At 37.3% G+C, this 23564-nt stretch overlaps 1 protein-coding gene across 2 annotated transcripts in view; it reads left to right on the top strand.

Moving 5' to 3' along the window:
* The window catches only part of TMTC2 (transmembrane O-mannosyltransferase targeting cadherins 2), a 230247-nt gene that overhangs the window by 67084 nt on the left and 139599 nt on the right, over positions 1-23564 (top strand). Inside the window, exon 2 of one of the 2 annotated variants that reach the window (XM_075209365.1) lies at positions 12138-12708. The exons of the other annotated variant lie outside the window; for it this stretch is intronic. Within the exon in view, the coding sequence (XP_075065466.1) occupies positions 12138-12708 (571 nt within the window). The remainder of the gene's footprint in view (positions 1-12137; positions 12709-23564) is intronic. 2 annotated transcript variants of the gene reach the window in all.

Genomic DNA, 23564 nt, shown 5'->3' on the forward strand with positions numbered 1-23564 from the left:
CAGCAGTTCTGATAACCTGCTGTTCCTGTGGAAAAAACTTACCACTCCATCTTCGTAGTACGATCCTGGGTGGCTTCTTTGTTCCTGCTGTCAAATCCTGTGCGCATGCACCAATTGTTCACCCGAACATGGCATCGAAACAGCACTGACCCGAAGGACCTGGGTCATGTGACAGGGCTGTCAGTTGCTATCAGTGACTGTAGTGACCAGATTAGTGCATACAATTTTTTTTTCACCAAACAGAATCAACTGTTTAGTTTTTGGGGAGTTTTTATGTTTATTGTATTCAGAGCGGTCTGGATGATGGGTTTCCAGATAAGCTATGCTATACCTGTATATAAAAATATATATTATAACATATTCTATATATATTTATTGTACAGTTCTTACAGAGCAGAGATGCGACTAGAATTGCGGAGCTACAAAACTCTGAAGAGAACCCCACTGCCTGCAAAGCCTACCTCCCACTAATTTCTGCTCCAACCTAAACCAGTACTCAGCGTTGCAATATATCGTTACTACAAATGACTGCGCCTGACTTATGTTTACATTTTTCTCATAAGTAAAGGTTGTGTGTGTGGTTACTTCTTGAGTAAGGCAATCTGCCTCAGGCCACATATTTAGTCTGGCATCATATCAGTTGCTTATGCGTTATGGTTCTATTTCTGCCATAGTTACTGAGTACAAGGCTACTTCCATCTCTCATAGATCCTTCATTGGACATGTTTGGTTTATCGGTGTGAAGCTGGTCCCCAGTCAATGTTTCATGGCTTCTTATTCACAGGGTTTATTCTTCCTCTGCAGAGAAAGGAAAATGGCAGGTTTTACGCACTTTATTATATGCAAAGAAAGGAAACACTCTCTATGGAATCCCTTGTATCCATTTCTTTTCTAAATATTAATATAGTTATTAGAACTCTGACTTATAAACTGGTATACTGGTATACTTGTATAACACACAGTTCATCAATGTGAATATTTTTACAACAGCTATTTAGTACAATGATATCTCATTTTAAACCTCCCTTTACATCAGGGGTGTCCAACCTTTTAGCTTCCCTGGGCCACATTGGAAGACGACGAGTTGGTTTGGGCCGCACATAAGATACACTAACAATAACGATAGCTGATCATCCAAAAAACCATAGAAAACATAGTTAATATATATATATATATATATATATATCTCACTTTTTTTTCTCATATATAATATATATATATATATATATATATATATATATATATATATATATATATATATATATATATATATATATAAAATATATATGAGAAAAAAAAGTGAGATATATATATATATATATATATATATCACTTTTTTTTTCAAATCCCCTATACTTACCTTTCAATCGCCCTGTTCAAAAAATCCTCTCTAGTTGTTATACTATAATCACTTTTTGTATTGCTTCGATGCAATATCAATAAAGCGCATTTAAGCCAGGCATTGTATATCAGGGTGCCCTGACCAGGCCTGCGGTACCTGACATATACATCACTGTGACCCCAAATTGTGACCTGTTTTGCTAATTACACCACTATGTTAGTTAAGGGATAACAACTTATAATGGACCAAAGAGAATAATATATAATGCCCCAATTAGTATTACAAATAGAAGTATGTAGCAGGGAGATAAGGTCCATGATGCTCCAGGACCAGGTGACTTTTATTCACTGGTCAGCGTCCCTTGAAATAATAAAAAAAAATCCCCCTTAACTTACCTTTTAATCGGCTTGTTCTCCTGTCCTCTTCTCTTCTTTTCTCCAATTCTGTGCTGCTGATTGTTCTTCCCGCGCGGGTGACTCCTCTGTGCTGCGCTCCGCAATGGATGTTGGGCGTGATGACATCACGCCCGACATTCACTGCGAGCACCGCTCGGAGGAGGAGACAAGGGAGGGAGCCGGAGTACCAGATGACGTGACCGCAAGGTAAGTATTTTCTTTTCTTTTTTTTTTTTTTGCAGGATTTTTTTTTTTCCATTAACAGTGCTGCCCCCTTGCCACAACCAAAACTCCTTCTGGGCCACATTTACAGGCATGCTGGGCCGCATGTTGGACAACCCTGCTTTACATGTTTGCCAGCAGTAAGGGGAATGTTTGTCTAAATATTTTAGGACACTATTATAAACACGGTGGTTATTTACTAGCAATGTGCAAACTGCAATAACCCAAAGCCGGCAATTAACTTAGACTGATATTATTAATTAGTCCACTAAAGCATGGATTACATGTATTGAGGCACATTTGCACTTTGCTGGTAAATAACCTCCACTAAGCTGAATTTAATCTTCAGGTTGAAAAACAAAATCTTCATCAGCCCTTGGCAAAGTGTCGCTTTTGTGGAACTAAAAGTTTGTATGTGCCCTGGCTGCTATGACAGGCTGGAAGGACACTCTTACAAGCCACAAGTTGTCTTTTTCTGATCTAAACCATTTCATTTAATGATGTGTATTAAAAAAATATAAGACAAAAAGGTAAATAACACCTGTTCTTAGGGATGTACATTCTGTTCTAAATACAGAAAGTGTACCAATGTGAAAAGAACAGTTTTATAGTACAGTTACTAGTCATATTAACCTAGAGAATATATAATAAGAAAAACACAACAGTCTGTTAGACATTTAGTAACAATTCTAACTGCAATTGCAGTGTGTGAGCCATGCTGTTTCAAGTCAAAAATAACCCAAAGAAAGAACAGGAAAGCAATAAAAAGGAAAACAAGATCCCGGGTTCATGAGTATCCAATCATGTGAAAAGATCCCAGCTTGCTTTGTCAATGTTTCTGGATATTTTAGCTAAATATGCACTGGTTTCACATATTATACAGTCTGATTTTCAGATTATTCTATATGACTGCATGAGTCAGGTGCTTAAGGTAAGATAAGGTTGTTTACTTTCTAGGGAAATACATTGTGTTGGCATGGAATGTCTTTATACTCTTTCATAACTAACAGGGATATCTTTTTCAAGCTTCTCGCAAAAACCAATAACTACATTGAGACATTAAAACACTGTCTGTTTACCAGGTGAAAAGTAGCATAAGAATTATTTAAACCGACTAAACTAAAGTCATTAAGGAGAGCAAAGCATAAAAAAGAAGTAACTTTGCACCTGGGCAAAACCATATTGCATTGGAGGGGAGGTAAATTTAAAATGTGGGGACAGATTTATAGTTTGGGTAGGGCATGTCCTAGATCAACTTTAAATTTCAGTGTAACAATAAAGCTATTAGGTATTTGTGTGCTAGATTAAAAAAACAGCCAGATTTTATTTATGTGCAACATAATAAATTAATTTTCACCCCTGGCTTTGTACCATGGTTTTCCCAGGGACAAACTTCTTTTTTTTGCTTTGCTCTCCTTAATGACTCAGGCCCAGAGTATTTAAATTTAGTTATTAAATATTCGAGTCTGGTGGCTAACTTAGTTTTTGTGGTTCCTGTTATATTTAAAAGCATTTTAGTCTTTAATTTTATTTAAGTGCTTTTTGGAAGTGTTCCTATAAAGTTTGGGTATTTTTGTACTTTTTTGTCTCTGTAATTAGATGATATCACAGCAGCCCACAACAGCTTCTCACTTTGGACTTTGCTATCTGGATTCTGAGCAGGTTCAGTGGCAAATAATTAACCTAGAATGGTAAAACTCAATGTTGGGCTGCCTTTAAAAGACTGTAGCACCTATAGGTTTGAAATACTTTGTTTTGTTTGGCAATTAATATCCCATTATTGAAGTTTGTGTGTTTTTATATCTATAATTTTTTTTTTTTGTTTAAGCCATTGTTCAGCTCATAAAGTTTAATATGTTAAAAATGTAAGAGGCTGGTTCAAAATGTAGCAGTCTATGTACATTAACAGACATGGTTTTGGACTATACATTTCAGTTCTCGTTTGGATAAGTAGAAGGATGAACCAAATAAAGAATTATTAGCTTTTTTTTCTGATATCGTCTGTGATGGCTCATTTGTTTTTATGTTCGCTTAGAATTAGAGGTTCTCCCTTTTATGTCGTTTTGCTGGGAAATTTGTTAAGTTGATACTCTAGAAGCATATGTTTGTTTTACTGCATTCATACCCAACTTTGCAGAGTAGGAACAGAACAAGAGCTGTTACATTATCTTCTCTAACCCAAGTAACAGTGGGCTCCAGCCAGCTCTCAGACAGGGTGATTTGCTTCTCATCCGTCATTGCAGTGACAGGCACGGAAGGCTTAATTCTAAGCAGACTCACAAATGCTGTTGTTTTTTCTTGGATAATAAAGCGTGACCTTTGTAATGCAATGCAGGCTTTGTGACACCTTGCATAGATTTTCCTCCAACACAAAGGCTGTGCACTCCTAACCAGTAGATATATGGGGATCAGCGCATGATTAAAATACAGGATTTTGTTGCAATCTCTCCGACTTGGCAGACTCCAAACCCTAGTGAAGAAAGGGCTGAGACGTAGATAAAACATGACCATTTAAACCTTGAGGAAGGTTGGTGAATAAAATAGTGCTCAAAGCCCTGCGATGATCTAAAATTTATATCCATAAATATATAAAATATTTCTGTGGTCTAGTAATTGCAAAGTTAAGTGCTGTACTACTTGAGTGTTCTGGTGAGTGTTTCTGGAAAGTGGCTGAAAATCACATTGAGTCACATAGAAAAACCTTGTTTCCACAATTGGGCCCTAAAATATATTTGTCAGAAGGGAAACATGGGAGTAGTGGCTTTAATTAAATTGGTTTATGTTAGAGATTATTGTGTATTTAGGGAATAGAATATTGTGTGTACTACACAAAATATATTTAACTCTACTCTGTGCCCTAGATATTGGTTATATTTGTTGGTCTGGAATAATACCGTTACCAATAAATAAAATCTGGGATCCTGCTGCCTGTATCTATAGGTTAGAGAATGTACCTTGAGGGGAAATCCTTATTTTAAATGTACTTTATAATTTTGATAATATTTGTCAAATTAATCTATGTATTCAAGACAGCTGAACATGAGAAGTAACCTGAAACAATTGCCTCAGGTTTTGTACTGGATTGTAGCACCTGGCATCTCCAACAAGTGTTAACTGAGTTCATGTTGGTTTCCAGAAGAACACCTGTTGCTAATCTTTCCAATACACAATTTGTGCTTTTTATGTTCATCAATTAGATAAATTTGTCAACATTTAACAACCGTTATTAATCATGACTGCTGCTCAGGTGAGCTCAGTGCCATGTTAAGGAAAACAGTGCATCTCCTTTTATTATTTATTCTTTTATCTAAAATAGCCTGGAACAGAATGTTTATACCGGTGTAAAGATGTGACCTGTATTAGCATCTGTCATATCTGTAATATAAATATCTAGTGGCGTGTGTTAGTCTGTCTGTGTGTTTGTGGAAAATATAAAACCAAGCTGCAGCGCCACCTGCTGGGCGGAGTTATACACTGACCTACTAAATTCTTAGTGTGTGTGGAAAAAAAATTCAGAAAGGGCTGAAATTTGGTATACGAAGATGTTTTTAATTTGTTAATTTAATTTGTTAATTGTTAAAAGTGTTTATAAAGATTTAAAAAGATATATATATATTTCTCGAAGGAGAAGTGACAGTTAGGAGTGGTTGGTGGTTGCCGGGGGTGACAGTGGGGAGTGGTTGGTGGTTGAGGCCTGGGCTATGGCCCAAATGCATGACAAGAACCTTTTTAACACCTTAAGTAGCTTGATTTGACTAGAATGCATGAGTATCATGCACAGGTTAACTTGTCATATATATATATATATATATATATATATATATATATATATATATATATATATATATATATATATATATATATATATATATAATCAGATTTTGAAGGGGATTTTTATGACTGTAATTGTTTCCTCTCCTTCCTTATAATACGATTTACGGGTCCCTCCTTCCGTTAATTGTTTTAGCAGTCTAGCAGCTATATTTTAGTACTAGGGCCCTGCTAAATACAACACATGGTGAAGTTCAAAGATGGAGGGGTCCCTCCAAAGCTCTGTTAAAAGGAAGGGGAATTGGACTATATATGAAATATATGTAGCAAATTGTCCTTTTATAGTGTTTATTTACTAGTGTATAATGCAGTAAACCCAAACATCATCATTTTCATCATCATCATTTATTTATATAGCGCCACTGATTCCGCAGCGCAGTACAGAGAACTCACTCACATCAGTCCCTGCCCCATTGGAGCTTACAGTCTAAATTCCCTAACATACACACACACAGACACACAGTGACACATACTAGGGTCAATTTTGATTGCAGCCAATTAACCTACTAGTATGTTTTTGGAGTGTGGGAGGAAACCGGAGCACCCGGATGAAACACGGGGAGAACATACAAACTCCACACAGATAAGGCCATGGTCAGGAATCGAACTCGTGACCCTAGTGCTATGAGGCAGAAGTGCTAACCACTAGGCCACCGTGCTGCCCATAAACATGCTTAATTGTGAAAAATGAAACCCTCCCCTAGGTTAGTATATAGATTTCCAGATTTATTTTGGAAATATGCTACTGTAATATTTCATGTTGTTTCCAGACAACAGCAATCTTAGAGGATAGCCTGATGCCAATTTTATTAGATGTTAAATAGGAAGATCTAGATGGCCCTTGTCCAGGGCCATCTTAACAACATTATGGGCCCCCGGGCAAAGCAGTGCACCGGGGCCCCTAGATATAGATATAGATATAGATATATAGATGTATACAGATATAGATATAGAGATAGATAGATGTACTTGCTCAGTGACCCTTGAAGGTTTTTTTTGCAGGTTTTTTCTTTTGCAGGTTTTATTCTAATTAAGAGCCGTGCCTATGGGGCCCCCTTGCCCGTGGGGCCCCCGGGCACCTGCCCATCGTGCCCAATAGAAAAGATGGCCCTGCCCTTGTCTTCTGCTGCTGTTAATTCTGTTGTCAGACATGTGCCAATGAAGTAAAGGAATAAGAGATGCTGGAACTCTGTATGATGTATTTTGTTTTACTTCCATTCCTGTTGACAGAGCTATGAATGCAGTGTTGAAAGCAATGTAAACATAAGTTTCACTTTGACAAAGCGTTACATTCATGCTGGAATATGTCCATGTTATGTATGTTAGTTTGTTGTAATGTATTGCTAGGTAAGATGAGCAGAAACAATTTGAAATCTGTGTAATAGAATTTCTAAACATATTGTGGCCTTTTGTGTGGCAGAAACAATGCGTGAACTAATGATTTGTAATTTGGCAGTGTTTTCTACCCACTTGACATAATGTAAATATCTCTTGTAATCATGTAAATGTGATGTTCTAGTATTCAGGCTACTTTTCAAGCCAGAACACCCCAAGGCTTTATAATATCCATCTACTGTGGCTTTATAGACTTTTAAACTGATATAATTTTCTTTTTATACCTCCCAATATTACAAATTGCCAGCGAGGGACAATTAAGGTTAGTATGAACACATGGATTTTCTTTCTCCCAGGCAGACTTCAGGGCAAAAATAAACATAAAACTCGATTTACTATACTAATGTGAAATAAGGAAGTTAATGCAAAGCACTAAAATACACTCTGAGCGTATCTGTTATTAGTGAGGACCTATGTGGTCGGTGAGGTTGTTGAGGCAATGGCATTTGTTCAGGACAATAGAAAACGTAATTGTTGGTTTGATTGTTTGAACTTATTTTCATATACAGGTGGGTTTGATAACCCCAATCTTCCCACGCCAGGTTTCCGGGTGCCGCTCATCACTACTTTGCTGCAATAATGTTTAGTTGCTAAAATTGGCTACATGTTGGCTTAACCCACCTTAATCTTTGTAAAAACTTCAATACTTTAAAGGTTAATTCTACCCAAAAATTCAAATTCATGTTTGGAAGGAATTCGATAAGATAAACATAAATGTAAAAGATCATTGACCTGTGTTCCGGTAACCCACTCACTGACAATATGCTGTTTTAAGTAGAACAACCACTTCTATCCATGGAAGATGTTGAGTGGCCCATTGGATTGGGTGGATCACCTGAACCAAGTTGATTATCTGCATCCACCCAAAACAGAGTTTTGTATTTTCAGTGCAGTTCGCCTGGCTACAGTTTTTCTAACCCTATCCCTATAATATCCTGCTTGCGTGGCTCCTGTTTTGGAGAACAAATGCAATAGGTGCTTTGACTCTAGTGTAATGAACCTAAGAAAGAGGAAAAGAAAAAGAAATGGTCTTTAAATGTATTGATGAAGCTTCTTCACTATAACACTTTAGTATATAATGCTGCCCACACTTTCCCTCAATTATTCATTTATGAGCAATATAGTTTTCTGCACTTTTATTTTTTTGCTGTACACAGAGGCCACATATTAGGTAAACTTGTATACCTGGTAATGCAAATATCTAACCGGCCAGTCAGCAACTCAATGCATAAAAGCATGCAGACATGGTCAAGAGATTCAGTAGTCCATACCAAACGCTAGACTGTAGAAGAAATGAGATGTGTGTGACTTTGACCGTGAAACAGCTGATCTCCTGGGATTTTCACACACTACAGTGTCTAGATGCACAGAACACAAAAAAATCCAGTGAGCGGCAGTTCTGTGGGCGAAAAACGTATTACTAGCGAGAGAGGTCAGAGGAGAATCGCCAGACACATTCAAGCTGACAGAAAGGAGACACTAACTCAAATAACCATATGTTACTATAGTAGTATGCAGAAGGGCATCTCTGAATGCACAGCATGTTGAGCCTTGAAGTGGATGGGCTACAGCACCAGAAGACCACGTCGAATTCTACTTCTGTCAGCTAAGAACAGGAAACTGAGGCTAAAGTGAGCAAAGGATCACCGAAATTGAACAGTTGATGATTGTAAAAATGAGGCCTGATCTCATGAATCTCAATTTCTGCTGCAACATGCAAATCGTAGTCAGAATTTGGCATAAACAACATAAATCCATCCTGCGTTAACTGTGCAGGCTGGTGGTTGTGGTGGACTGGTGGAGGAAATGTTTATGCTCATCAGTAGCAATGGAGCATTGTATAAATGCAACAGCCTACCTGAATATTGTTGCTGACCATGTGCATCCTTTTATGGGCACATTCTACCCAACTTTTAATAACTTCTTCCAGCAAAAAGTAGCTATATGACTGAGCACTGTCATCTCAAGCTGCTTCCACGAACGTGGTAAAGAGTTCAGTGTACTCCCAATGGGCTCCACGGTCACCAGATCTAAATCCAATAGCGTACATTTTAGGATGTGGCGGAAAGGGAGGATTGCAGTGTGAATGTGCAGCTGACAAATCTGCAACTGCGGGAAGTTATAATATTAATGTGAACGAAAATTTTTAAGGAATATTTACAGCACCTTCTTGAATCCATACCATTAAGCATTTATGATCTGTGTCCAAATGGGGTTCCTACCCAGTACTAGAAGAGTAAATTTAATAAAGTGGCAACTGAGTATATATTAGTGCAGTCAAGTATGAGTGATTCTGTATAGGTTATCGGGATTGGGCGGGGTCACAAAAAAGACATGGTGGCCTACATCTGCCCAGTGAGCTGTCATTTGGATGGCCCTGCTTTGTATGAGGCACTTTGCATATTAGTGCTTTTATAAAAGTGTCAGTGCAAATATGGAGGGGGGAAAAAAAGAGAACTACAGATTATTATTAGTTTTTGTGTGGAAGCTGATTTTACATTTATATTTTATGACACAGAGCAAATTAATTGACATGTATTAGGTGTCCCTATACTCTGACTATGGGTATTGCTGAATCTTGTCTTATTGTGTCTGAGGCGTCAAATGGCAATTTCTGCAAAGTGTTAAATTGGTGTCTTATGAATAATACATGAATTCATCTTTAACAGGGGGATTAATCACATTATGCTAAAATAATTTGTCTATCAGTTTTCTGTTGTCAAATGTTCCCAAATGCCAAAGATAAAATCACATCTATGGTTTTAAACTAGATGGATTGAGTTGCTGCTATGATTAGAATTACAATTCAAGATACATTTATCACTTCAGAGTTCAAGGTTAGAAACATTTTTTGGTATGCAACATTTTTTATGTAACAACAAAGTGGTGCACAGAAGTGTTAGTTGTGGATTTTTTTTTTCATGTGGTCTGGGGGCTTGTACATATGGACGTTAATATTATATATGCAAATGCCCCCTACCACTCCCCACGCACAAGGTTTTGTCTATGCTCTTAACAGGCCTTGTTTTTCAGTACCTGTGGGTGTTTTACAAAGTTCTTCAAGATTTGTCTACACAATGCGCACTTCTATAACAGTCTTACCATGAAATTATGCGCCCCCCATAGCAGCACAAGGTTTCCTTTAAATTGTGTCCCACACGGATAAAAACATGGAGGGGAGTGGCCAATCGTGGGCGGGGGCAACCGGAGCTAGCCAATCAAAATGAAGGGGACGTGCCTATGCTAAATCGCACCCCCCTCCCCTCACCCAGAAAAAAGTAAAAAAATAATCTACATTCGCCCCTGCTAAGCATGGACAAATGATGATCCTGATCACATATAGGTATTTATTAGTATTTATTACCCCCTGTACTTTTGTCTATTGTCTACAGTATATGTTTATGCTCAATATAAAAGAATCCTAACCAATGTACAGTGCCTATAAAGTATCATTCACTGCCTTTGGCTTTTTCACATTTCATTTTTTAAGTCATGGAATTCAAATTGATTTATTTGCCAGTTTTTACAAGTGATAAAGATAAAATACTTTCATGTCAAGTTAAAAAAAAAAAAGACTCAGTATTTTTCTTAACTACCAATAAAAAACAGAGAATTCTTGATTTGTTATCTGTTCACCCCACTTGTTGTGATAATTGGTAGAAGCACCTTTATCTGCAACTTGGTCTCTACTAGATTTGATCATATGAATACTGGAATTTTCACCCATTTTCTTTACAGTATTTCTCTGTACCCATCAGGTTGAATGGTGAGATCATTTGGTAAATTACAAGTTTTGAACTTATTCCACATATTCTCAATGGGAATAAGGTCTGGGCTTTACCTGAGCTATTTTGATTCATTTATATGTAATCCAATACATTGTGGCTTATGTTGTTTGCTTTTAGTTACTGTACTGCTATAATATAAATCTACTCCTGGATTTTAGGTTCCTTAAAGATTGCAGCAGCTTTTCCTCCAAAAAATGTCTTTATATAGAGGGAAAGATGGATGGAGCAAGATTAAGTTTTCTAGTCCCTAAAGCAGAGAAGCATCCACATAGGATTATGCTCCCACTACCATACTTCATGGTAGAAATAGTGTTTTGGGGCAGTGAAAAGTACTAGCCTTTCACCAAGCATAGTGCCTTTTGTTGATACCAAAAAGTTAAATCTTGGTCTATCGGACCTTAAAATCTTTCTCCATGTGTTATGTGGGCTTTCAACCAAGCTCTAGGTGAGATTTCATGTGACTCCTTCAACAGTTGTTTTCGATTTGCCACCCTCCTATAAAGTGCTGGGCTATTTGTTGTTCCGTGGTCAGTTTCTCTCATCACAGTTGCCATAAGACTCTTGGTACCTATATTAACAAATCTCCTTTTGATATGAATGCTCAGTATTTATTTTTTGAGCTTATCAGAATATTGGTGAACAATAAACTTTAAAACAAGAACATAAAGTAGAATATCAAAAGATTCAGATTTTATAGATTTTGTTCCAGGCCCAGGTTCAGCAGGTTTTAGCTATTTAATTTGCTATAATTACCCATATATTGTTGTTAGGCATTGTTTTGCTTTTAAAGCCATTGCTGCTTAAATTTTCACTATAAACTCGCCAAATAGCAGTGACTTGCAAAAATCGGAAGTTAATACATTTACCCCCAACTTTGAGAAGCAGGTTCGAGATTTATGGTTATGATTTGAGTTATTGTTGTTTTTTATTATTTTTATTCATTTATAAGGTTTAATGTAGTTATATTTTGTTTGTTATCTTAATTACAAAATGTGTATTTTCATAAAAATATAAGGACAAGCAATTAAATACTTGTAAAGAAAATATATGATTTAAAAGTTTTGCTTACTAGTGGAAAATAGTCTGTTTGGAAGCTGGATTAAGGGAACTGGATTTTTTTGTTGTATATATGAATCTAATATTTTGAAATTTGTTTTGTTTTAGCCGTGCTATCAAGACAAATCAGGATCTGCTACCAGAAACTCCATGGATACAAATTTTCTTCAATGATTTTTGGGGGACATTACTTACTCACAGTGGCAGCCATAAATCTTACCGTCCACTATGCACTCTATCTTTTCGCCTTAACTATCTCTTTGGAGGGCTGGAGCCCTGGAATTACCACCTTGTAAATATCCTGTTGCATTCAGCAGTAACAGGCATCTTCACTAACCTCTGTAAAGTCCTCTTCGGCAGGGGATGCTGGACACTATTCGCTGGCCTTCTTTTTGCTTCTCATCCAATCCATACAGAAGCTGTTGCTGGAATAGTGGGACGGGCTGATGTAGGAGCTGGGCTCTTCTTTCTACTTTCGTTACTATGCTACATGAAGCATTGTTCAACCAGAAGCTATTCTGTCAGTAGCTGGTGCTGGATCTTTTGCGCTGGATTGTGTGCAACGTGCAGCATGCTGTGGAAGGAGCAGGGAGTCACTGTGCTGGCAGTGTCTGCCGTTTATGATATTTTTGTGTTCCACAAATTAAAAATAAATGAGATTATTTCTGCTGTCCTTAAGGTGAGTGGAATTTGAGGTAACTGGGTGTTTTTATAGATGCACTATATAGTGAGAGAAGACTTTTGAAGCTGCAGGCCTGTCTCGGGTCTGCCCTTGCCTTATATATTTTATTATACTAAATAATGGGCACCCCCAGGGTTTATTAAGCAGATAGTATGATAGTGTTGTATTCAAATAATTTAGATAACAGTAACTTAGCTGACATCACAAAATGGAAAACCATTCATTCGTAGGGCTGCAAACATAAGGACATATATGAAATACACCACTTTATCCCATTATTTAATCATTTTATGATTCATTTCACCATGGAAGACCCCGGGAAATATATGCGAGATCTTTATTACTATGTTTTGGTTGGGGCTATTATTATAGTAAACATAAGTAACTTTTCTAATGGGCCTTTTTCAAATCTTGCATATTTTAAAACCCTACACTTTGTAGAACGAGCGAGTATATTTTAGAATTTTTGCCCTCTTTTTCTGGGGTAACACTGTTTTAGAATTCTTGTTTTTCCTATATAATGCACTTAAAAAAATTAAAAAAAATGCAAATATATTTCTTTTTAAATGAACACCCTACTTGACCTAAAAAAAATACGTATATAAAAATTACATGATATTGGCTTTGATACATGAAGTGCCGAAATAAACTATTCTCTGATTAACTACACAAAATATTTTTTCAGGACAAAGTAATAAAAGAACCACTTTGTGGCCAAACTACACTTTACAATAGATTATATGATAGTTTCGAAATCCGCCTGATACGAATGGGGATAATCTTTTCCATGGTATAGGCAGATTAAGCCTTAATTGATTGTCCCTCTTACTGCACTCGTGCAATAAGTGTATACAACACACAATATTATTGTGGTTTATGTACGGATTATAGAGATTAAGTAAGGATTCTACAGTAATTGTGCCTCCTCCATTCAATAAGTACAACAACCAAACATGTTTTCTGGGTCACCTCATGAGTACAGGGGAATCTGTCCCCGCAAAGACTTTAAATTATTTTTTTTTTTTAACCAGGTTAAAAATAAAAATATTTAAAACAATATCCATTAGATTACAATTTAAACTGTATTTGACGCCGTATATATGCATTTTAATTTATAATTTAATAATTAAATTGTTAAGTTCTTTAGTTACATCTCATTTAGTTGCTACAAATTTAGGCAATAAATACTGGAACCATTTTCATTTTCTTAAGTGATTTATTAATTCTACATTAAAACATTGTGTCCACAAACTCACTCATACATTTTATGGTGAAATTTTATCATTGTTACCAGTATATATTTGTGATGTCACCATGTTTGTGTTTAATTGGAAATCTGTAGTAAAAGGAGTAATGCACCCCCCTTACTGTAATTTATTCTGGGTATTAGTTGTCAATTCGGATTTCTGTAATCTGTATAAAATAGCTTTATATACAACCTTGTTATTTTAGATGATTAGAGAACTTATCTGTGACTTCTAAGATCTATATAATTTTCAGTAGGACGGGCTTTATCCCATATATAATTAGTGAGTGACGATGTCATCAGTTGTACTGGAACAGTTTGGGCTACATCATTGCATATTTTCCTGTACTGCAGAGCAGGGCAGAGTCTGGACATTCTTTGCAGTATGCGGCTAGTTTTGCGTAGCAGTGTAAAGACAAGTTTCATTTTCCAGAGCAATATAATTAAATTACATATTTTTAATAGATGTTACTTACAGAGGGACACACAACCATTTTCACTTAGAAAAAAGAACATGAATTTTGCAGTAGCTCAGAGCTGGCGGTCTTTGGGTCTTGTCCCATATTTTAATAGGACCCATGTTGCTCCTTTGTGTTGACGTTCACAGAGAATTGAGTTGTATTTTAAAAAGATTCACGGGAAAAAAAAAAGAAGTAATTTAAACAATCTCGATACCCATTCACTGTTATGAAGAATTGAAGCCATAAAACTGCTTTTTAACTGTATTTTGGGGGAATAACCTGAAAAGTTGTATTTAATGAAAAGGGTGATTATAAAGAGGTAGATTGTTAGACTTGTGATTACTTGAGGTTGGCTGTGATGTCTGCACTTTTGCAGTGCTTAGTTATTTCATCTTCTCTGCTCACCTAAGCGCATTTATAGTGTTTGTAGGAGTCTTAAGAGAGTGCATATGCACCTGTAAGCATGCCTGCCAGACTATCCAGGCGTTTTTCAATACACATCCAAAGCACTTTGTAAATAAGTCCCTCTAGAATCCCACATCTCAGTTATTTTACATTTTTGGAATAATGTGCACCATTGATAGCTATCCACTGGAATCTTACATTGTAGTCTCCAAATGACATGGCATGCTGCCATGTCCTAAAATGCAATAAACAGAGTATGTGCGCACTGAAATTCTCAAGTGTCACAGACTAGCTGCTGTGAATCATACAGGTTGTCCAGACCTGTTACCAATGGATAAAAACAATAGAATTGTGAACCAGCGCTAATACATCCACATAGAAAATGTACATGATAAGTGAATAAAGTGATGGAACATAGAGTCAAAACATTAAATATAGATAAAATGGTGATACAAATATATAGCTCATATCAAGAGGTATGGACACATAACCTTATAAGTTTTATTTATATATATATATATATATATATATATATATATATATATATATATATATATATATATATATATATAATCTCCCAATGGAAAATCTATCGGTGCTGATAAGAACAATCCCTAGTGACACTTGGGTTGTAAGACAAAGTTTGTGCACCCGATGAATCAGGCAAGTAGCTTAGTTCAATAATGGAGTGAGCGGTGGATACTTGATGTTTGTTATTTAAAACCACTGATAATAGTGCAGCGTTGGCCGGCTTGTAGATATAGAGAGGGGTACTCGTTTCCAATTGTCTATGTCTGAGAGGTGACCAGCCATGTGTTCCACTTTGGAACACACACGTCAATTCCTGAGGGCTGATTGAGTAGATGCGTGCTGAACAAATGATAGAGGCGGTGCTAAGATGCGTTTTGTCACTACTGTGACTTTTTCCTTGAGAGCTGTGTTAGTCCTGTTTTGCAGTAGCTTAAATAGCTCACGGGTTAATTGGCAGATTGACCTATAGCGATATGACCATCAGTCCGTTCCAGTGTCATTGGCTTAATTGTAAATTACTCCTTGAATTATATACACAGAGAATGGGCACTGTATAAATTTTAAGGTCATAAACGACTACTGATGCTTGTATAGATTAGAAAAATGTAACCGCAATACAATTATATATAGATATAAAGAGAATGAAACGTACCATAATACAATTGTATGTAGATATAGATAAAATTATTTATAATAATGTAACCAATTAGTAGAGGAAAAATAGAGGACTATATGCAAGATTATAATAAGAGGAGAGAGATTACATAGCCCATAATAAGCAATATAAAAAAATATTAATGAGCAATGTTACACTTGTATCTAATAGACATTTGTATACTTTGTTCATGTCCTAAAATACCTTCTTTAATTCTGATGTGCATTAAAAGCTTGCTTCTGAAACTTTTGCATTTGTATTTGTAAATCTTATTTAAACATTAACTAAATTATATATATTATATAAAATTATAGAGGCCTACTGTCTTGCACGCCTTGTCCTTTCTTTCAACCTTGCTAGTGACAATCGCAATCCACTTTGATTGGTTTTTGTAAGGCTTTAGCATTTTCTTGCAAATTCTTATTTTGCAGAATGGCTTATTTATCTTCTTAATTCTCTTCTGGCCTCTCTTCTCCTATATCCTTGCTGTATCTTCAGTAATCCCTCTTTCCCGCCAGCCCTTATCTTGGATCACTCCCAGTCTTTTCTACGCCATGCCCAAAGCCAAAATACAATACTAACATCTGGCTAAATATTTAGTGTGTTTGTTCTCTTTATTGATTAATTTAAATAGTCACTGTAAAGTACAGCGTAGAGGACAAAATATGAACTTAATGTTCCTGACATGCTTTTTACATTGTCTTCTTCTGACATGTAACATTTTTCCATTCAAAATATGAGACATTGCGTGAACTTGTTTTGGCTCCAGTGCTTTTGTGTTACGTTCCATAAGAGTTAGATGAAAAATGACAGGTCATGCTGTGCATTAATGACTTGGTGTCATCAGTCTCAGAGTATCAGTTGGTAGAAGGGTTGACATGCCCTTGATTTCTGTAATTTGTTGTATCCAAAGCTCCGTATTACCCAGATGGTTACTGTGTGCTTGGTTGGTTTGCTTATTGCTGTCATCTCCTGAAAAGCCATATGTTTCTCTGTCAGTGTGTGTGTATATGTATGTAATGTATATGTGAATGTTACAATTATGTTTTAGATCCATGTGTTTATGTACTGCTTACTCTGTTGGTTATTTTTACATTATTAATAATAATGGAAGTAAAAATTATTTTAATTACAGGGAAGCAAGAAGACAAACAGTTGAGTGACATCTTCAGAGGATAGTAACATCACCAATATTTCTTTAATACTTTTTATATTATGAAATCTAAGCATAGGACTTATCCCATAAAGATAAATTAAAGATCAGTCGAAAGATGCCTAAAGAGACAACATATAAAACTATGCAATCACCTTCCAAAGTAACTATAATAAAATAACCATTTTATTAAAACACACAAAGTAAATTATGGAATAAGATAAGCATATGGTATAATAACAGATCATAATAAATATATAAAATACCATATGCCAGTTTTCATAATCAAAATACAGTCATGACCAAAAGTTTTGAGAATGACGCAACTTGGCTTTCATAAAGTTTGCTGCTCCAGTGTGTATAGACCTTTTTGTCAGATGTTGCTATGGTATACTGAAGTAAAATTACAAGTATTTCATAAGTGTCAAAGGCTTTTATTGACAATTACATTAAGTTTATGCAGAGGGGCATATTCAATTGTTGGCGAAAACGGCAAAAATCTTGCGGGCACTATTACCGTCATTACGGTAATAGTGCGCGCAAATACTGTTGTTATGGTAGTTTTCTCGATGGATTTCTGCTCGCGGCTCAGGGAGCTGCGAGCTGAAATCTGAGTAGAATTACCGTAATAACCTATTTACTTTTTCTGCAGCGGAAAAAGTAAACAATTGAATATGCCCCAGAGAGTCAATATTTGTAGTGTTGAACCTTCTTTTTGAAGATCTATGCAGTTCGCCCTGGCATGTTGTCAATCAACTTCTGGGCAACATACTGACTGATGGCCGCCCATTCTTGCCTAATCAATGCTTAGAGATTGTCAGAATTCGTCGGTTTTTGTTTGTACACCCTCCTCTTGAGGATTGACCACAAGTTCTCAATGGGTTTAAGGTCTGGGGAGTTTCCTGGCCATGGACCCAAAATTTCAATGTTTTGATCCTGAGCCTTATTTATCACTTTTGCCTTATGGCAATGTGCTCCATCATGCTGGGAAAGACATTGTTTGTCACCAAACTGTTCTTGGACGGTTGGGAGAAGTTACTCTTGGAGGATGTTTTGGTTCCATTCTTTATTCAAGGCTGTGTTCTTAGGCAAAATTGGGAGTTGGTTGTCTAACCTTTAAAAAAACCCTCTTCAAGTCTGAATTGGGCTGCCTAGATAAAGCCCTTACAGCAAAACACGCGTCGGCGTTCATGCTGTGTGTGATTTACTCTTTAATTTATAATACCATTACAAATCTGGTAACATCAATCCTTTGTATTAACCCAATCCCAAGTTAGAAATCTAATAGGTAGAGAGCAATACCCTCCCATCACCTATTTTGTTATGACATCTAAAAACGGATAGCCGATCAAGGCAGGTATCAATTATATTAGATGATACTATAACTAACTAAACCAGGTTGGGGGGACATAATACTGTTTAGAGATCGCTGGATAAAACATATTATTGTTAACTTGGATAACTGAACTGGCCTGATATTAATATGATCAAGTAGAAATCGCAACTGCTATAATTAATATATAGAAGTAATAAAACAAAATAAACCAGCTTGTAATCCGCAATAAAGCATAAAATTAATATTCCTGCTATTAGTTTCTAACTTTATTCAAAAGCAGACCACCAAATGTTTTGAATCTGCTGAATGAGAGGATTAACAGTATACACGTGCTTTAACAAGATTTAGTTACATAGTATCCATTTTGTGATAAATACTTGTAACAATTGTGGTTGTAACAGTTATAATAGGAGGATTGAATATCCAATTCTCTTAATATATAATTAATGAATATTCCCACAAAACCTACAAATGAACTAACTTTACATATGTTAATCAGTGACAATAATCACACACAACATTTCTTTTAAAATATTAGTTTATTACACATATCACTAATATTTCGCTGTTTTTAAATAAAAAAATTAAAATAATAGGACAATTTTTATTTAATGTTTATAATAAAAGTTACATTTTAATTCTTGTTAACGATCTCTTTAACAAACTTGTGGAATGGTTCTGAGACTTTAGAGTGCACCAATGTAAACCCAGCAAAAAAGAATGATCTTTGAAGAAAAAAAAGAAATAAAAGATAATTTGAAAGCTAAAGTGAATTAAATTTTTGCACTAGTGCAACGTATTATTATTTTTTTTCTCTTATACATTCCACAGACGCAGAGCAGATGTTATAGTTCTTCAAGAAACACATTTTTCGTCCCCTGCACCCCTACAACTGAGAGACCCAAGATACCCATTGGGATACTTCGCTAATGGCCCATTCAAAAGGAATGGTGTAGCAGTGCTGTTTAGTGCCCGCGTCTGTTTCAACCAACAATTAAAAATAGAGGACAAATCTGGCCGATTTATAATTCTGATAGGACTTTTAGAGGACAAACCGGTGACCTTAGTCTCCCTATATGCCCCTAACGCCGTCAAATTCCTTTCCTCAAGTCACTATGCAAGGAGGTACAGAAAGTACGTAGAGGCCACTTAGTCCTGTTGGGAGACATTAACCTGACCTTAGACCCCAATATAGACCAGTCCAAACCACTAAGATCGACGGGTCCTTACCCAACCCTTGGACATTCTACCGCTTTTCTTAAACTATTAGCGAAGCATGACCTATATGACATTTGGTGGGTTCAATCTCCAAATGTATGGGAATATACCTACCCGGGGTTCACAACACATACTCCATAAATAAATGAACACTGCAACACACTAGTACTATTAACATACTCCATGTCACATGGTCAGACCATGCCCCGATAGAGTGGTCCTGGAACCTACAATTTACTAAAATTCCTCCGAGACCTTGACAGATGCTGGCCAACTTACTTACCTCTTTGGAATCCAGGGTCAATCTTTTGGAAGCATTGTCACAATACATTCAGATTAACAACCCAGATCATGCATCTTTCCTCTCACTGGTGTGCACTGAAAGCAGTCCTGCGAGGCTCAGCCATCCAAATAGGAGCTCGCTTAAAAAACAATAACTTTCCCATCAACAAACTCTCGATTCCACTCTAACTACTCTAGAATTACAAAACCAGACACACCCCTCTAAAGCGCTCCAAAAAGAAATAAATGATGTTAGGAAACCGCTCAATACACTTTTCATATCCCACATGAAGTCAGCTCTCACTAAATTGCGTCAGAAATTCTACTCCATTGGCATCAGAGCCAGCCTGCTCTTGACCCGCAAACTTAGAGGAAAGCAAGCCAGAAATTGAATAAAAACTCCATGACTTTAAGGGCAATAAGATCCACATCCCCGCTGACATAGCAAATCAATTTGCTAAATATTACACCAGACTTTATAACTTACAGGATGAAAAGGACACTGTGCAACCAACAGAACTCTCCACATCTGCTTTCCTCCACCATCTTAACTTCCCCTCATTAGATGTAAATAGTATGGAGCTACTTAATCTCCTTTGGTCCCAGCAGGAGGTTAAAGAGGTCATCAAAGCCCCTGGTCCGGATTGTTTTGTTAATGCCTTTTGTACCACGCTTAGGTCAGAGTTGGCCCCACTTCTCACTAATCTTTATAACAAGGTTTTAACGAGTGGTACTTTCCCAGCTGAAATGTTGGAGGCATAAATAATAACTATCCCCAAACCTGGTAAGGACCGCTCCGATTGTAAGAACTACAGACCCATAGCATTACTCAACACTGACCTAAAAATTTATGCTAGGTTAATAGCTGACCATCTGAATCCTTTTTTACCACAGTTGATCCACCCAGGTCAGGTTGGCTACATATTGGGTCATCAGTGTTCCGATAATACGCACCGCATTTTGGATGTGGTGGAGCTCCTGTCTGGGACCGGAGAAGAGCTTGTTATGCTTTCTCTGGATGCAGAGAAAGTGTTTGTTAGGCTCCACTGGCTTTATATGAAAGAAGTACTGCTTAAATTTGGTATTCAAGAAATATTACATTCCCCTTTCTCCTTTTGAAGTTTGTTCAGGCCATAGAACCTCTAGCACATACAAGTAGACAGGCCTCAAACTTCCCGGGTATCACTTTTCACTCCTATACACATAAACTGTGTATGTTCGTAGACGATGTATTCCTATTTGTTACCCGCCCGGAGACCTCGTCAGCCTTGAAACATAACTTAGACGATTATAGTGCGGCCTTGTTCTACAAGTTGAAAATCACTAAATCTGAGAGCCTGCCTATCAACATACCGCAATCCTCAGTGTTGACCTTGCAAAAGCAATTTCCTTTTGTTTGGATAAAGGACTGTCTGCCATATCTGGGTATACACATTCCTCCTACCCTACCTTATGGTATTTGAAATTAATTTCTCCCCGATTTTTCTCCATCATTCCTCCTTTTGGATTAACTTCAAGGTCTCCTGGCTGGGCCGCATTGCTGCCTTTAAAATGATGTTGTTACCCAAACTCATGTATATTTTTCGCACTATACCATATACTGTACCTAAACGGTTGATGACCCACTTCCATACACTAATGATGACATACGTGTGGAGACAGAAACGCCCCCTTCTCACCCACAAACGTATGGCTCTACCTAAGCAGCGTGGCGGTCTGATGCTTCCCAACTTAACTCACTACCACGATTGAGCCACCTCCGAGATTGGGCACTCCCCCAAATCTCTAAGTCATGAGTAGACATTGAGAGGGCCCTATGCCCCAGCTCTCTTCTACCGGACCTTCTCTGATCTCCCAAGCCTGCCCACCCCATAGTTGTCTATAGACTACTGTCCATCTCAGATACCATGTAGGTGTGGGACAGGGTTATTGAGTTACATACAGATTTTGCACTTCCATCCCGCATGCTCTCGCTTCAAGCAATATGCAAACTCATTCCAGATTTAAATCTTACCTCCTGGAAGGACAAGGGAATTGCCTTCCTATCAGATTTGGTTGCCCAGAGCTTCTTTCTTCCCTTCTCTCTGCTCCAAGATCGCTGTAGCTTACCCTCATCTGAGACATATATATGCTTATACAAAAGTGGAAGCTGCTCAAATCAATTTATAGGCCATAACAGGTGCTGAAAGGGTGGGGTTATCCTGCAAGGAACATACACACAACATTTTTTCCCCCAGCACACTGCTATAGCCAGCAACAGATCTGCCATTTCTACTGTAGATAAAAATGCAAAAGTCTTTGTTGCACACATTTGCAAATGTATGTTTAAGCCATCCTGCCACGCCAAGGCGCTTTTGCATATAGGATGGTCCTACTCTAAACAATGAGAGTCCCTATATTTGGGCCATACATATGTGTTTTTAAATTGAGAGCTAACTTACCAAAGAGGTACCCCAGAAGCCTCCAAATAGCAATCCAATGTCAGCACTCCCCGTCAGCTACTGACACCAACATGCCTCTCAGACAAATACAAAAGTGGAAGCTGCTCAAATCAATTTATAGGCCATAACAGGTGCTGAAAGGGTGGGGTTATCCTGCAAGGAACATACACACAACATTTTTTCCCCCAGCACACTGCTATAGCCAGCAACAGATCTGCCATTTCTACTGTAGATAAAAATGCAAAAGTCTTTGTTGCACACATTTGCAAATGTATGTTTAAGCCATCCTGCCACGCCAAGGCGCTTTTGCATATAGGATGGTCCTACTCTAAACAATGAGAGTCCCTATATTTGGGCCATACATATGTGTTTTTAAATTGAGAGCTAACTTACCAAAGAGGTACCCCAGAAGCCTCCAAATAGCAATCCAATGTCAGCACTCCCCGTCAGCTACTGACACCAACATGCCTCTCAGACAAATACAAAAGTGGAAGCTACTCAAATCAATTTATAGGCCATAACAGGTGCTGAAAGGGTGGGGTTATCCTGCAAGGAACATACACACAACATTTTTTCCCCCAGCACACTGCTATAGCCAGCAACAGATCTGCCATTTCTACTGTAGATAAAAATGCAAAAGTCTTTGTTGCACACATTTGCAAATGTATGTTTAAGCCATCCTGCCACGCTTGCAAGTTAGACACTGGGTGATGACTGTCTCTAAGACCCCCTCACTGGCTTAACTCGCTCCCGCCGCCTGTTTTAGACAGACTTACAAAGCGTGCCAATAAAGGCGGAATAACGTTCTGATATCAATACCTCCACTCCTTGATCCCTTCCACTAAGGCCCCAGCACAACTTTGGTGGGAAGCAGATGTGAACCTAACCCTCACCATGTAACAATTGGAGAAAATCTATGTAACTTCCAATCGCATGTCAAAATGCATCAATCACAAGTTCTGGCAAACCAATCAAAATTCTAATTGCACCACTGTGCTCACGTAGCTGATGTCTTCCATGTCTTCTGGACATGCCCAGTGCTTCAGCCGCTCTGGGGCGAGATATTTGCCCTGATCTCTACAAAAACACCATTGCTCCAGACCCCGCCTTAGCTCTTCTTCATAA

Source organism: Mixophyes fleayi, chromosome 4 (assembly GCF_038048845.1).
Source record: "Mixophyes fleayi isolate aMixFle1 chromosome 4, aMixFle1.hap1, whole genome shotgun sequence".
Lineage (NCBI taxonomy): Eukaryota > Metazoa > Chordata > Amphibia > Anura > Limnodynastidae > Mixophyes > Mixophyes fleayi.